The following is a 16427-nucleotide window of genomic DNA, read 5'->3' as shown; positions in this document are numbered from 1 at the left end:
AATTCAAATGATGGTCTTCGTCTGCTGGTGGATACGGGTATTTCAGTAAGCCAACGAGTCAGAAAAATCACAATTTTCTGGTGTTGCTGCTCTCCCGACAGAGTAACAATTGCGCTCTGCTGATAACTCACTGAAATGTTTAAAATTGACGGCAAAAACGCATGGATTTCTGACCAGATTCTCCTACTCTGACGCCATCCTCTGGGAGAGTGTAGCACAGTAAAAGAACATTGTATTGTATCTAGGAATTGGTGTTTATTTAGCACATGAAACATAAAAGAGTTTTTGATATTGACAAAGGCACAAATTCCAACTGCAACATTGAATAAATGCTTTTAAAAATTATTTTTAAGGTTATTCCTATTGTACATCAGCACTTACATTATAAACTGCAGTAATTTGTCCACATCGAGTAGATGGCGATGGAGGAAGCAGATACAAGAAATGCAGATTAAAGAGACAGACAATTTATTTGTCACCTGACGTGTTCTGAACCTTTTTTTAACAGGCTATGGAAAAGTGAATCGGTTACAAAACGAACATTACATAAACTCTTTATTAATCAGCAATGATTTTCATCTCTGTAACAGTGCTGGTAATTAAATGTGGAGTAATATATCTCACTATTTGTATAGACAGAGAAATGATCCGATATCAATTATGTTGTGTATTTTAATTAAACAGAAAACACACACCTTCAAACAAAATATGGAGAAAAGCCAAATCTAGTTATTTCAACACAAAGTAAAATGATAGTTAATTAAAATAAAGTGATGTTTATATAGTAAAGCAAAGCACATTCATCATGTTCACACTGTTGGAAAAATTCATGCCATTCCCTCAGATTTAACACAGATTCGCCTCCAGACATCATTCACAGGATTTGAGGCTGACTTTTACCTGAAAAGACAACAAAAACGACTTGAGAGATTTACAGCAATGTTACCCATCAAACAAATACATCAAATACCGTATCTGATCTCCTCAGAATATTTCTGCTTCAATAAGCCTCCTATATCTTTAGTAAGTACAGAAAATGTTCTCTTCTGATACTTTGGAATCACTGACCATTGAAAACACCATTAATTATCATATTAATATCGGAAACAGCCGGGACTGCCGTGTCAGCACAAATACATGGAACAAATAATAAAGCATTCATCTTACCGGTGTGATGGAGATGTAAGATGTTGAACCACACAGTCACTGCCCATTGTTAGTGGAATGTCTGCTATTGTGAACGTGTCACAGTGAACATCCTCATTGTTTTCAGGACTGGAGGGAACCAGCAAAGCAGTATCAGTGCGGGTCTGAGAGCTGTATGCTGTGGAGGGAAAAATTATGCATTAATGATTGGACTGAAAGCGGGAACGGTGCGGGTCTGAGAGGTGTATACTGGAGAGAGAAAGATGATGGATTAATGATTGGACTGGAAGCGGGATCAGTTCGGGTTTGAGAGCTGTATACTGTGGAGACAAAGATTATGGATTAATGACTGGACTGAAAGCGGGTTCAGTGCGGGTTATCTATATATGTGTCAATAACGTAGAGGGGACTGGAATTTGGTGGCCTCTGAATGTTTTCCAGCTCCATTCACCGCGTTGTTTTTTTTACCGCTGGGTGATAGCAGATAAAATGGATCAGCTGGTGACTGTGGGAGTTTAACTCACCAAGAGTGGAGAGATCACCGCCGGCACTTGTCAGTGTGAAGAGATCATCAGGACCACTGCCCAGCAAAAAGTGCCCATCCTGAGTGTCAATGGCTCCAATATCAACGTCATCATAATCAGCGGGAACCAGACCTGAGAGGAAATAATGATTTTCACTGAAAGTAAATGGTAACACTGAATGCTTAGAATTATATTATTAGACGTCAGTATACACGGGCCGGCCAGGGTAGACTGTGATCTTCAACTACAGTGAGATTAGAGGCTGGCGAATGGTGGGAACTTGTCGTGTCACGACAGGTAAGTCATCGCTCATGCTATGTTTAAAATGCAGCCTGCAATCGACTGAAAGGAACGGCAAAGTAGGACATTGGTTGGGAGACTGGCAACCTGCATGTTTGGCAGATGGCAGCAGCCAGAGCAAGGGTGGCGCCCAGGTTTTCGCATGCCTCCATGGAAGTGTTCCTTCAGACAGAAAGGGCAAGGAGGGAAGCGCTTTTTCATCGGGACGGGAGGAGGAGGCCAGCTAGGCAGGTGGGGAGGGCGGCGGCATGGCAGGAGATTGAGCAGGAGGTAACCAGCCGTGATGTGGTCCCATGTAAGAGGTTTCAGTGCAGAAACAGGATCAATGCCCTGATGTAGTATGGCAAGGTGAGTGCAGTGCCTAACATTAAGCTGACGGCCTCAAATGTCAGAAAAGATGAAAATATATTTGGGGAAGGGGTGCCCCCACTCATTGGTTCAGATCCTCCTCCATCATAGTGCACAGCTCAGTGACCGCCTCCCTGGAGAGGCACAATCTTCAGTGACACTGCTGTTCTGACATTTGCAGGAAGCAGAGACTCTGATGGTAAACCCTCTCTGATGGGTCGCATCTTCTGCACTCAAGAAGCTGCTTGCGTGCTACTGTGAGACCTGCTCGGCCACCCTCTCTTCCAGCGTCATGATCCTTGTCCCTCTCTGGGTGCTGCAGCCCAAATCTCGCGGACTACAGTTCTCTCCATCTCTGATGCTCCTCCACAATGGGAGACCTCAAAACAGGAGTGGATGACATCTATTGTAAATTGTTGCACTCATTTCTCAATGCCTCCACTCTTTTCACTTTGCATACATATGTTGCAAGTCGGAGAGGATGCTCATCCTGAATACTTCTGTTGTGATCGCCAAGATCGGTCAGCCTCCAGATTGCCAATAACGTGATTCAGTATCTCTCGCCCTCCCTCCAGTGCCACAATGCTTTTCACAGCCAAAACTGACCTTCCTCTGAGCTTCCGCCTCCGTGTAGATGGCGAGTCTCTGAAAGCTGTTGTTGTTGCCGGCCTTTCACTAATTTGTGAATAGTTCGGAAAATTGCCATGAATTTCCTGTTTTATAGGCTCAGTTATCTGCCCAGAGCCTTATAGTGCAGCCTCCACCCACCAGCTCTGCCGACTCTGGGAATATCACCTAACAGTGTAAAGATGTCGAGCTTCCTTTGCACCGCTATCCAGTGGCAATTTCCCTCCCAATCTGCAGCCAATGTGTAATAAAATTCTGCCCTCCGTATTAAAGTCACATGTATCCCGTTGAATCACCTATCCAACATGCACACAAATTTCACATTTCACTGCCCAGACAACAGTGCCGGAAAACATCATGAACTGAAAGTTTAATTCCATTATACTACTGGGTGCAATCGGGATGATTTTGTAGAAATCCAAATTATTTCTACATTTTTTAAAACTAAAATCAATCAGCAAATCTCCATGTCTTCAGCAGCATCATTTTACAGCGAGTAAGTTCTGATATATTTCATTGTTAATTTTAGATAGCAGACAGCGTGATGGATTAAAAAGCCTGATGATAACAAGTAAAAATGTACCCACCCTGAATACTGGAGGAGTTCCCTTCAGAATTTTCTGATCCAGGATCCGTGTCACCCAAACTGTGACTGGTGTAATATTCAATCTGATTGAGGGACTGAATGGAATCAGTAACTGTTAAACACAAACATGGATGGTTATTGGAGAGATTGAGTGGGACGTTCGAGCAAATAACAATAAACCGTCATCATCTGATGACAATGTACTGGGACTTTGTATCTGACACGATTGTGGAACATTCATCACAGGGACTGCAGTGGTTCAGGAGCATCTTGGGATGGACCAATAATGTTGGCTCACACAGCGAGCAGTTAAAACAATACACAGTACAGCTGGTCGTTCAGATTTCAGACATCAGCGCAGAAACAACAGTGAAAAAATAGTCAGTTAGCACAGTTTCTTAATACAGAATCCCTCCACCCTGTCCCCATCTCTTTCCATTTTAGAGTCTCAAATGGCCGATGTTGGCTCCAAAACTAAACCCCACCCCGGATAATGGGGCAGAAAAGAGTGCAAGCAGGCTAATAACGGATTTGTTCTGAAAGTCATAGAGTCGTGCAGCATAGAAACAGGCCCTTCGGCCTATCGCGTCCATGTCGACCATAACGAATATCTATACTAATCCCACCTTCCTGCATTAATTCCATATCCCTACATGCATTGCTCATTCAAGTACCTGTCCAGATGCCTCTTAAATGTTGCTACTTTTCCTGTCTCCACCATCTCCTCAGGCAGCTAATTCCAGATACCCACTATTCTTTGTGTGAAACATTTACCCCTTTGATCCCCTTTAAACCTCCTCCCTCTCACCTTAAATCTATGCCGTCTAGTTTTAGTCACCCTTAACATGGGAAACAGACTCTGGCTAACTATCCTATCTATACGTCTCATAATTTAACATACCTCTATCATGTCCCTTCTCAGCCTCCTTCGTCCAGGGAAAACAGACCCAGCCTATCCAATCTCTCTTTCTAACTCAAGTCCTCCAAACCAGCTAACATCCTTGTGAATCTTTTCTGCACCCTCTCCAGCTTAATCACATCTTTCCTGTAGTCTGGCGACCAGAACTGCACACAGTACACCTAGTGCGGCCGAACCAACGCTATGTACCACTGAAACATGACGTCCCACATCTTGTACTCAATGGCTCGGCCAATGAAGGCAAGCATGCCATATGCCTTCTTCACCACCCTGTCTACCTGTGTTGCCACTTTCAGGGAACTATGTACTTGCACCCCAAGGTCTTTCTGCTCAGCAACACTCCCACGGCCCTGCCATTCACTGTATATGTCCTGCCCTGGTTTAACTTCCCAAAATGCATCACTTCGCACTTGTCTGCGTTAAATTCAATTTGCCAATCCCTTGCCCACTTTTCCAGTTGATCTACATGCTGTTGTAACCGGCCTCTGATCTGAAAAACAACCCTCCACCACTACCCTCTGCCTCCTATCATTATGCCAATATTGTATCCAATTGGCTACCTCTCCCTGGATCCCATGTGTTTGAACCTTTAGGAGCAACCTACCATGCAGGACCTTGTCAAAGGCCTTGCCAAAGTCCATGTAGATATCGTCCACCACCCTGCCCTCGTCAATCCTCTTGGTCACCTCCTCAAAAACCTCAATCAAATACGTGAGACATGATTTCCCACGCACAAAGCCATGCTGACTATCCCTAATCAAACCTTGCCTTTCCAAATGCTTGTAAATCCTGTCTCTCAGAATCCCACCAATGATGTAAGGCTCACCAGCCTGTAGTTCGCTGGCTTATCCCTGCTTCCCTTCTTAAATAACGGCACAACGTTAGCCATCCTCCAGTCTTCCGATACCTCACCTGTGGCTAACAATGACATAAAAATATCTGCCAGTGCCCCAGCAATCTCCTCCTTTGCTTCCTATAGCATCCTAGGATACACCTGGTCAGGCCCTGGAGATTTATCCACCTTAATGCGCTTCAAAACCGCCAACACCTCCTCCTTTGTAATGTTGATATCCTCCAGGATATCTGTTCTCTCCCTTGAACTCACTAGCTTCCATAACCTTCTGCACGGTAAATACAAACTAAAGTATTCATTTAAGACCGCGCCCATTTCCCATGTCTCCACACATCGATTCCCACAGTGATCCTTAAGGGGACCGACTCACTCCCTAGTTACGCTTATACTCTTAATATACTTCTCGAATCTTTTATGATTCTCCGTTATCTTAGCTGCCAGGGAAATCGTCTTTGTGTGTTTTGTTGTAAACTGAGTAATTTATCTCAATGGTTAAATCGCCCTGCAAATATAGTTCAGGACAGAACTTATATCGGTATGGTGGTGTTGCTGCCCCAGTATCATGAAGCAGAATTTGGAGATTTCATGTTAAACTTCAGAATACAAGGTGTTAGAATAAGTTTCTTGGTGCAAACCACCGATTTCAGGTAAGGAATTCCCGATGGGAAAGTGTTTCTGATCCAGAATTCCAGTCACCTAGAAAAATAAAATCTGAGTCAATGTGACTATCTCCTTCTGAGAGCAGTGATTATTTATGGTCTAGTTTAAATGGAATGAAATGACATGATAGTTATAAACAAATAGAAATCACGTTCTTTCAGCATTAGCGGCGGGTGGGAATCTTCCCAAACCCATTGCTCATCTTACTATACACACAGAAAGACACACTCGCACTGTGACAGGGCTCCTTCACATGGTGATAGTGAGCAGATTTCTGACAGTGTTCAGTCAGTAACCTGACTATTAAAATGGGGTATTTGTCTAGTGAAAATTCGGTATGAAATATAAAATACAGACCTGAACGCCGGATCTGATAGGAATCCTTGCCAGGTGGAATATTCCCAATCTCTTCATAAATTGCTTGGTACAAACCAGCCAGTGAACCCTTGCCGCTAGTGACAGAACCTGTCAGGTGGATGGTGGGGAGATTAAAGTTTAGTTGCAACCCATGAGCGTTTAACAGTAAATTATCTGCGAACACTTCCAAAATGGCAGAGATTGTGATAGTAAAGAGATAAAGCCAGGTATTGTGAATGCGGAGTAGTTTTATTGTCCGTATTTGTGTATATGTCTTTGTGTCTATTTTTCGACATACTCATATGTTCACCTGCAGCAGACTGGGGACAAATGTGTTCACTGAGGAAAAGTTCAATCAAGTTTGTCAGAAACGATCTCCCCTGACAAAGCCATGCTACTATCCCCGATTAATGCCTGCCTCTCCAAGTGGAGATTAATCCTGTTCTTCTGAATTTTTCCCAATACTTTCCCTACCACTGATGTTAGATTCATCTGCCTGTAATTACCTGGTTTATCCCTGCTACCCTTCTTGAATAATGGTACCACATTCACTGTCCTTCAGTCCTCTGATACATCTCCTGTACCAGAGAGGATTTGAAAATGTGTGGCAAAGCCCCTGCTATCTCCTCCCTTATCTCACATAGCAGCCTGGGTCACATCTCATCTGGGTCTGGGGATTTATCCATTTTAAGCCAACTAAAACAGCTAATACTTCCTACCTTTCAATGATAATTTGTTCAAGTATATCACAATCCCATTCCCTGATCTCTACACCTACATGGGTCGTCTCCATGGTGAATACAGATGAAAAATAATCATTTAAAGCCTAATCTACATCCTCCGACTCCACACACTGATGGCCACTAATCGGTGGTAATCTTATCCTCTTGCCCTGAATATACTTCAAAAAGACTTGGGATTGTCCTTCATCTTGCTCCCCCAGTGTTTTTGCATGGCCCCTCTTCGCTCTTCTAATTACTTTTTTAAATACCCCCTACACTTCCTATGCTCCTCTAGGGCCTCCACTGTTTTCAGCTCACTGATTCTGCCATTAAACTCCTTTTTGTTCCTTATCCAATCCTCTAAATCCCTTGACATCCAGGGTCTCCTGGACTTGTTGGTCCTACTCTTCAAGGTTAGGGGAACATGCTGGCTCTGAGCTCTCACTGTTTCCTTTTTGAAGATAAGAGACCATGGGATCCAGAGCAATTTGACAAAGTGGATGCAAAATTGGCCTAGTGGCAGGAGGCAGAGGGTGGTGGTCAAAAGTTGTTTTTGCGAGTGGAAGCCAGTGACCAGTGGTGTACTACAGGAATCGATGCTGAGACTCTTGCTGTTTGCACTGTACCTTTAGATGTAAATACAGGAGGTATGATCAGTAAGTTTGCAGATAACACGAAAATTGCTGATGTCGTAGACAGTGAGGAGGAACGCCTTATATTACAGGACGAAATAGATGTGCTGGTAAGATGGATGGGGTCCGAGCAAATGGAATTTAATCCTGAGAAGTGTGAGGTGATGCATTTTGGGAGGACATTCAAGGCAAGGGAATATACAATGGATGGTAGGACACTAGGGAGTCCAGAAGGTCAGTGGGACCTTGGTGGACTTGTTCATAGATCACTGAAGGCAGAAGCACAGGGAGATAAGGTGGTGAGGAAGGACATATGGGATACTTGCCTTTATTAGCCGAGGCATAGCATATAAGAGCAGGAAGACTATGATGGAGCTCCATGAAATGCTAGTTAGGCCACAGCTGGAGTACTGTGTACAGTTCTGGGCACCACACGATTGGATTGATGTGATTGCACGGGAGAGGATGCTGAGGAGATTCACCAGGCTGTTGCCTGGGCTGGAGCATTTCAGTTCTGTAGAGAGACTGGATAGGCTAGGGTTGTATTCTTGAGCGCAGAGAAGGCTGAGGGGAGCCCTGATTGAACTTTACTAAATTACGAAGGGCATTGATAGGATAGATAGGAAGAAACGTTTTCCTTTAGCAGAGGGGTCAGTTGCCTGGGGACATGGATTTAACATAAGGGGCAGGAAGTTTAGTGGGGATTTGAGGAAAAAAATATTCACCCAGAGGATGTGGAGTCTGGAACACACTGCCTGAAGAGATGGTGGAGGCAGGAACCCTCACAACATTTAAGGTGTTTAGATGAGCACGCGAAACACCATAGCATACAAGGCTAAGGGCCGAGTGCTGGAAAATGGGAATAGAATAGATAAGTGCTTGATGGCCGGCACATGCACAATGGGCTGAAGGGCTAGTTTCTGTGCTGTATAACTCTATTACTCTATGACTCGATGACCTGATCTGCTGCTTGTGTTCGTTTGTAAACTACTGCCAGTCTAGTGAGGTTAGAAAGCTTGATCGTATCAACTTTTGGACTGTCTTGTTTCAGAGCCTGTTCTAGTCGGGTCCTCGGCAGAGATAACAGGCCGAAGCTGTCCGAGCTTTCAAATCTTTCTGAGTAAGAGAGAGAGCTATTTCTATAAGAACTCTATGTTATTATGGAAAGTGTTTTTTATTAAGAGGCCCCTTTCTTATAATAAATCAGGAGTGTGTTAGTTGGGTGAAATATGAGTGGAAGCGTTGTTTTGGAATGTAGAATCACCGCTGGTGAATGCAGAAGGTCCTATACAAATTTCATTTGTCAAAATAACAGGCAGACCCGGTTAGACAGCTCGAGATTGGATGCCCAGAGCCAGAATCTGAAGGGCTGGAATTGATACCCAATGGATGAAGGAAGATTTAACAGTCAAATAAATAGCTGAATGCACAGCCCAGAAATTCCAATCAAATTTCCTGATCCATTGTTACAATAAGTAAATTCTTCCAGAGTTTCATGTATTATGTGATGAACTCTCACAGTGAATGTGGACACTTGAAATTACTCTCCAGTTTAAATGTCACCTTTCACTAATTGCGAGCACGTTGAATTGAGAAAACCAGCAAAAAAAATTACAATGTGTTTCTAACAAGGCCACTTGACGGTCCATAGAAAGCTGCAATGAACGAGAAGTTTGGCAGTATGTGACACAATATCTGGGATTTTGTGTTGGATCCGCGGTAAGATATGAGCCTCACCTCTTCTGATTGACTTTTTCTGTATAACCACCATCAGCGAGATGAACACACAGATTAGCAGGACTCCGAAGCAGACCGCAATTAGGATGGAAGTTGTTTTATATCCCTGTTCTTGATGACAACAAGAAAGCTTTAATACAGACACAGTCCGTCTTGCATGATAAAATATTTATATAAGTATTTAATAATTAGATCCACTGCTTCCGGGCAATGAGTTGGGCTGAACATTCCCCAGTATGTGTGGTGCACATTGCACCAGAGGAAAGTGTGAGCCAATCTAAATTACAGAGACAGTGCCCCCATGTTTCTGATCAGTACAGGACAGTTCAGGTACAGTCAGAAACTGGGATTAGCGGATTTTCAACCGGACCATTTGAAATATGCGGTGAGGAAAATTTTTTTCCAGTCAGTGAGCACATGCTTATAGTATCTTGAGGAAATGACAAAAGTACCAATTCAACTAATACAAACCCGAACGCTAGCTGGAATACTAATAATGGTAAGTACCTGCAGATGAGGACGGGTAAACAATCGGAGGCACATCGAGTCCTGTGGAATATATTGTACAAAACGTTCAGGAGGATTTCAGCACTTTCCATTTAAACGATAAAAATTGTTCTTAATTTCCGAACTAATGAGTCAATTTAACAAAACAAGGCACCCTAACCCCACTCTCCAAACCCTGCCACCCTCACCGGAACAAATCACACTGGCATCTTCCTTGTGATCACAGTCAGACTGAGCCGGCGATGAAGAAGGACAGTCGGCCAGAGACGATTCGCTTCCAGTGCATTTCACCTCATCCAGCCAGATAACACCGTCACCCTGGGAAAAAGTAGCTCCTCCTGGGGCCAAAAGAGCGTGACCACAATCCAGCTGTCTGCAGACAACATTGGCATCGGCCAGATCCCAGGAATCATCACACACCGTGCCCCAGCTGTTATTGCACAATATCTCAACTCTCCCGGAGCAGTTGGTGTTACCTCCAAACAGGCGCAACCAATGTCCAGAATCTGGCAAAGAGAATCAATGGTTATTATTGATGTAGTATAAGAAAGTAGTACATGTCAGATAGTTGGTATAATAAAGAGGAAGTAGCACCTGGTGAAAGCCCACGTTTACAATCATATTCTCGAATGCAGTCCTTTGATCTGTGGGGCTGCTCCTCAGTTACTTTTGCTTCTGTTGAGAAGAGAAACATGCTGACTGTATCACACACCAATGTTTGAAATGACACTCGCACATTTAGAGGTTTGTTGTGTTACCTGAACAAACAACACCAGCATCCTCCCTGTGTTCACAGTTGTGTTTACCCCACGGTTCTGTTTGACATTGCCAAAGGAACGATTCGTGTGAAATACATTCCATCCCATCGAGCCAAATGGGTCCGGATCCTTCTCCGAATGACTGAGCATAATAATCGATCGAACTGAGAGGACCGCACTGTAATTGTTTACAGATCACTTCTGCAACACGTTCAACAAGTGTATCCGAGCACACTGTTCCCCAGGTGCCATTGTAGAAAACTTCCACTCTCCCCTCACAGCGATGCTTCCCATTCACCAGCCGCAGCTCTTTGTGCTCTGTCAATGACACAAGAAATATCCAGATAGTTAGATTGATAACTCGTTGTATGTTCATACTGCACAGCTCAACACATGCTGCACCGGTTGTGTTCACTGATTTCCAGTAATTATTTCAGAAAAGCGATAGAAAAACACTGACAGCCCATAAAGTAATAAAGAATAATCAACACGGATTTCACAACAGAAAAGACAAACAACGTTATTGAATTCTTTGAAGAAGTTACAGAAAGATAACAGGGATAATGCAGTCGATGTAATATGCATGTTTTTTTTCAGAAGGCCTCTGACAAGGATCATGACTGAGGTCAGAGCCTGTGAAGTCAAGAGATCAGTGGAAGAATGATAGGAAACCAGCTACAAAGCACACCGTCCGGGTACAATGTGGTAACCCAGAATGGTGGAAGTTGGGAAGTGGTGTTCCACAGGGCTGGGATCACTGCTGCTCAACATTTACATGAGCGATTTGGATTTAGACAAGGGAGACTTAATTTCAAAATTTAAGATGACAGCAATTTGGGGATATAGTTAACACTAAGAAAGACAGAGACAAAATACGGGAATACGTTAATAAACGGGCCGAATGGGCATACAATTGCCAAATAAGTTGAATAGAGATAAGTCTAAGGTGCTCAGTGTTGACAGGAAGAATAAAGAGGCCACGTACTTCTTGCAAAATAAGAGTCAAAATGATGTCGATCAGCAAAGAGATCTCGGGATACAGAGGCACTAATCACTTCGAAAGTGACAGAGACCGAAGTTAGTGATCATAAATATAGGATAATCACGAATAAATCTAATAAGAAATTCAGGAGAATTTGTTTGTTTTTTTACCTAGGGAGTGGTTTGAATTTTGAATTCCGAACACATGCAATTGCTGAGGTGATTTGCACTGATGCCTTTAAGGTAAAGCTATACAGGTACATGAGGCAGAAAGAAGCAGGAGGATATGCAAAGAGGGTTAGGTGCAATGATGTGGGGTGATACTCGTGGGCAACGTAAACACCACATTGACCAGTTAGTCCGAATGGCCAGATTCCGTGCTGTCCATTGTATGCAATTCGAAGCCATATCTTCCCTGTGAAACCGCGTGCACAACACTACGGAAAATGGGCACATGGAAGCACCTTCACCTGAACACATGATCCTCACATCTTCTTTATGAGAACAGTCGTGGTGACCCCACGATGCTGAGGGACATTCCCAGAGAAATGATTCGTTACCGGAACACGTCAGTTCATCCAACCAAACTGGCCCTGAGCCTGGTCCACAAGATGCAGGAAGTGCCAGGTCCAATGCCTTTCCACAACCCAGCTGTTTGCAAACCACGTCAGCGTCCGCCAGATCCCAGGAATCATCACAAACTGAGCCCCAAGTCCCATTGTAATAAATCTCCACTCGGCCAGTACATGGGCTTCCACCGTCAGACAGCCTTAACTGCACGTGGTCTGTTGGATAACAGTACATGAGGATTATACTTTCAATAGACATTCACATCATCACTCAATACAACTGATTTTACCATCACCAGCTCAAAAAATGAACGTGAAAAGCACCTGTGACAGGTAAATAAAACTATACAACAGAATATCTGTTTACACTTACTTCTTACATAGAATGTAAAGAACGGCAATGTTTCAGATATGCTATTACATCTGGCTTTGACAAGTTCTGATCTCCAGTTCCCCTTTAATGTTTTGAACGCTGTGTACGGTGTCAAACAGGCAATCACTCACACGATTCACAGTTAATTTATACTCATGTTATATAACTGTATCTGTTCCTTGTCCATGTATGTTACCCTAATTTGTTATCTTGGTCAGACATTTACTGCCATCTCCTATTTCCCTCATCTTCAATTACAAGTGACTTGCATTTATCTAGCGCCATTAACGTAATTAAACATCCCAAGGCGCGATACAGGAGTGATATCAAAGACATTTTAACACAGAGCACCGAAAAATATATTAGGTCAGATGACCAAAAGCTAAGTCAAAGAGTTAGTTTTTATGGAACGTCTTAAAGCAGGAAAGACTGGTTGACAGGCAGGGATATTTAAGCAAGTAATTCTAGAGCATGTGACCTTCGCAAATAAAGGCACGGCCGCCAATGGTGCACAATTAAAACCAGGAATGCTCAAGAAGCCAGAACTGGGAGCTGCCAGTCTGGAGCCGATTGCAAAGACAGGAGCTGTGAGGCCAGGAAGGGATTTGAAAACAAGGATGAGAATTTTAAAACCTCTCGTTGCTGGGCAAAGTAGGTCAGTGGGCAGAGGGCAGATGCCTGAGTGGCAAATGGTCGAGACAGCGGAGCTTACAGAGGTTGTAACTAGTGAAGCCAGCCAGGATTGCATGAGCATCATCGAGTCTGGAGGGAACAACGCTATCGACAAGACGAGATAAGGGCAAATGCGGGTGATGTCATGGAGGTGAAAATAGACAGTGTTAATGAGGATATGGAGATTTGATAGGAGGATCACCCTGGGGTCAAATATAACACCAAGATTACAAGCTGTCTGGCTGAGTGACAGACAGTTGGCATGGCGAGAAATGGAGTTGGCAGCAAGGAAACATGCGATGGGGACTGATGGTTTCTATCTTTTCAATACTGAGTTGCAGGAATTTTCTGCTGATGCAGTACTGAATGTCAGCCTGGAATTCTCACAGTGTACAGGCATTGGAGGGCTCAAGAGTGTTGAATGTGAGGTAGAGTTGGATACAGTGAGATACATGTGGAAACTGAGGCTTTGTTTGCGGATATCGCTGAAAGGCAGCATGTAAATGAGTAATGAAGTGTCAAAGGATCGATCCTCTGGTGACACTATAGGTGACTTTGCAGAAGCAGGAAGAGAAACCATTGCTGGCAACTTTCTGACCATGACTGTACAGATAATACTAGAACCAGCTGAGTGCAGTCCCACCCAGCCGTGTGTTAATGGGGAGGAATTGGACAAGTATTTCATGATCAATCATATAAAAATTTGAGACAAGTCAAGAAAGAGGAGGGGGAATCGTTTATATTTGTCACAATCACTTCGGATGTCATTTGTTTTCGGCCTGTGGTGTGGATAGAAAATTGATTTGCGTAATTGAAACATGCAGCTTCATATAAGATGAGCATGGATTTGGGAGGCGACAACACATTCAAGGACTTTGGCGAGGTACGATCAGTTGGAGCTGGGCAGTAACCTGCATGGACAGGTGGTCAATGGTTCCTTTCTGAGGAGAGGTGTGATGACTGCTGATTTGATGGAGAGGAGCCTGAAAATGTAGAGAGAGAGAGAGAGAAAGAGAATCGTTAATATTGCCAGCTAATATGGAACCCAGGAAGGGAATGTTTGTGTTCAGTAGTTTAATAGAAATAAGGTGTAGACAGCAAAATGTGGATACCATCAACAGCACAGGTTCAGAGAGAGAGTGAAGGATTCTAGGAGAGAAACAAGAAATGTGAATTCAGGGTGATCGTATGGGATGGGGGTGGGAACTGATAGGAAGTTAGGCCTGATGGGTTGGGGAAGAAAGGGAGGTGACTGAACGGATGTTTTTGAACTTTGTGACAAAAAGTCTATGAGCTCCTCTCAATTATTTTTGGAGTTCAGGGTGGATGAGGCAGGGGAGTGGTTCAGGAGGAAGATTTATGATGGAGAATATTTGCTGTGCGTTTTCTTTGGCTTCCTGGATAATCTTTGTCAAACAGGAGGATTTAGTGAAGATGAAGAGGACCCAATGATGCTTTATGCGACTGATACATTCAGGATTATATTACCAGATAGTTCCCCACATGTCACCGTGCCTTTCTGTTTTTCAATTATTTCAGGGAATGTTGGTGTCACTGGCAAGACCAGCAGTTTAATCCATGCTATTTATTACTTCATGATTACTTTATTACTCCACTTCATATTGGAGAATGTAAGGTCCACAAGTCCTACCCTTAAACATCAGCCTTGCAATATGCAGTATCTTCGTGTGGAACTACGTTCTAGGGTTGTGTTGATTATAACATTATTAACATTATCATAAATCAATTTAATATTAATTGCATAAGAGAATCACTTACCTTTGAAAGGATGGGACTCTGTCTTTGACAAGGAATATATTTGAGTAATTTTAGATACATAAACCGCATGTCTGAGCAGAGAAGATGCAGACCTGTCTGTCCAGACAGACTGCTGCAATTATGTTAAATGAGCAAACGAAACATGTGAGGCACATTAGCAATTGCGATTGTCTGTAAAAAATCAATGAACTAAACGACTAATTCTATCAATATATGACTGTTGGACCGGACCAAAGAGGGAAGAAAACAGGATCTCTCTGCAAAATGTTGGACAGGATCAGGAAGCGCCTACGGGCAATTGAACTGTCGATGTGCAGACCTCCCGGCTGAACAGAAACCAGTATTTAATCTGGACTGGACAAAAATGATTGGACTAATTGCGTCAGGCACTTTGGAGAATAAACATCAGCAATGTGACCCATCAGATACAGAAGTAGAAGACAAGGAGAAGACACATGGCTTCTGTAGGTGGGCATAAATGTTGGGTGGAGCTTAACATCTACCTAACTGAAGAACAAGATGACATACTCGACTCTGTCCAGTGGCTGAGTGTGTAATAACCATTCAGCACTGTAAACTTCTGACGTGAAACGCTGGAATGTATTGATTTCCGCAGTGTCCGAAGAAAATGCTTACTGTAACCAATCGGTATCAAATCTGAATCATTAACTATCTCATATGTTGTAAGTTCCACATGTCGTATGCAAATAAATGTTCATTGGAACAACCCGAAAACATCTGCCCACACTCAAGCCAAAGGACTTGCAGGTTGGCAGGTAAATTGACCATTATAAATTGCCCCTAGCCGTGGTAGGGAAATATAGGGACAGATGGGGATGTGGTAGGAATATGGGATTAGTGCAGGATTATTATAAATGGGTGGTTGATGGTCGGCACAGTCTCGGTGGGCCGAAGGGCCTGTTTCAGTGTTGTATCTCTAAACTAAACAAAACTAAACTACACTCTGCATAATGCAACATCCCCAGAACACATGCATGCATTAACATGCCACACAATGAAACTTTAAAGTGTCTAGTCCAAAACATCTGTCTACTTTTATACACAATCTAATGAAACTAGCACCAGACCAACTCCCACACAGCTACCTCCACTTATATACTATACAGTCGAACTGATTGCAAGCTTGGCGCCGGATTTGATACCACAGCTGAGAATCCAATTCCGTATTCTCTTTCTCATAAGGCCGTTATCTTTCACCTCTATCATCATTCACCTCCCTTCCTGCCTCAGCCCATCTGCTGCTGAAATGCTCACCCATGCTTTGTTGCCTGCAGAATCGAATATTTCAATGTTCTCCTGGGCGATCACCCATCTTGCATCCTCCAGAAACATCAGCTCATCCAAAGTTTTGTTGCC

At 43.3% G+C, this 16427-nt stretch overlaps 1 protein-coding gene across 1 annotated transcript in view; it reads right to left on the bottom strand.

Annotated features, from left to right (window-relative positions):
* Nucleotides 1-250: 250 nt before the first annotated feature.
* The window catches only part of LOC137359793 (scavenger receptor cysteine-rich type 1 protein M130-like), a 37094-nt gene continuing 20917 nt past the window's right edge, over nucleotides 251-16427 (bottom strand). Inside the window, exons 8-18 of the mRNA XM_068025492.1 lie at nucleotides 12402-12442; nucleotides 12010-12094; nucleotides 11662-11730; nucleotides 9919-9960; nucleotides 9412-9522; nucleotides 8633-8790; nucleotides 7319-7493; nucleotides 3533-3643; nucleotides 1671-1802; nucleotides 1168-1324; nucleotides 251-900 (exon numbers count right to left, since the gene is read on the bottom strand). Coding sequence (XP_067881593.1) covers nucleotides 897-900; nucleotides 1168-1324; nucleotides 1671-1802; nucleotides 3533-3643; nucleotides 7319-7493; nucleotides 8633-8790; nucleotides 9412-9522; nucleotides 9919-9960; nucleotides 11662-11730; nucleotides 12010-12094; nucleotides 12402-12442 — 1085 coding nt within the window. The 3' untranslated portion in view covers nucleotides 251-896. The remainder of the gene's footprint in view (nucleotides 901-1167; nucleotides 1325-1670; nucleotides 1803-3532; nucleotides 3644-7318; nucleotides 7494-8632; nucleotides 8791-9411; nucleotides 9523-9918; nucleotides 9961-11661; nucleotides 11731-12009; nucleotides 12095-12401; nucleotides 12443-16427) is intronic.

The sequence above is a fragment of the Heterodontus francisci genome, unplaced genomic scaffold (genome assembly GCF_036365525.1).
Source record: "Heterodontus francisci isolate sHetFra1 unplaced genomic scaffold, sHetFra1.hap1 HAP1_SCAFFOLD_329, whole genome shotgun sequence".
In the NCBI taxonomy this organism is placed as follows: domain Eukaryota; kingdom Metazoa; phylum Chordata; class Chondrichthyes; order Heterodontiformes; family Heterodontidae; genus Heterodontus; species Heterodontus francisci.
This window is presented reverse-complemented; position numbering and strand designations above follow the sequence as displayed.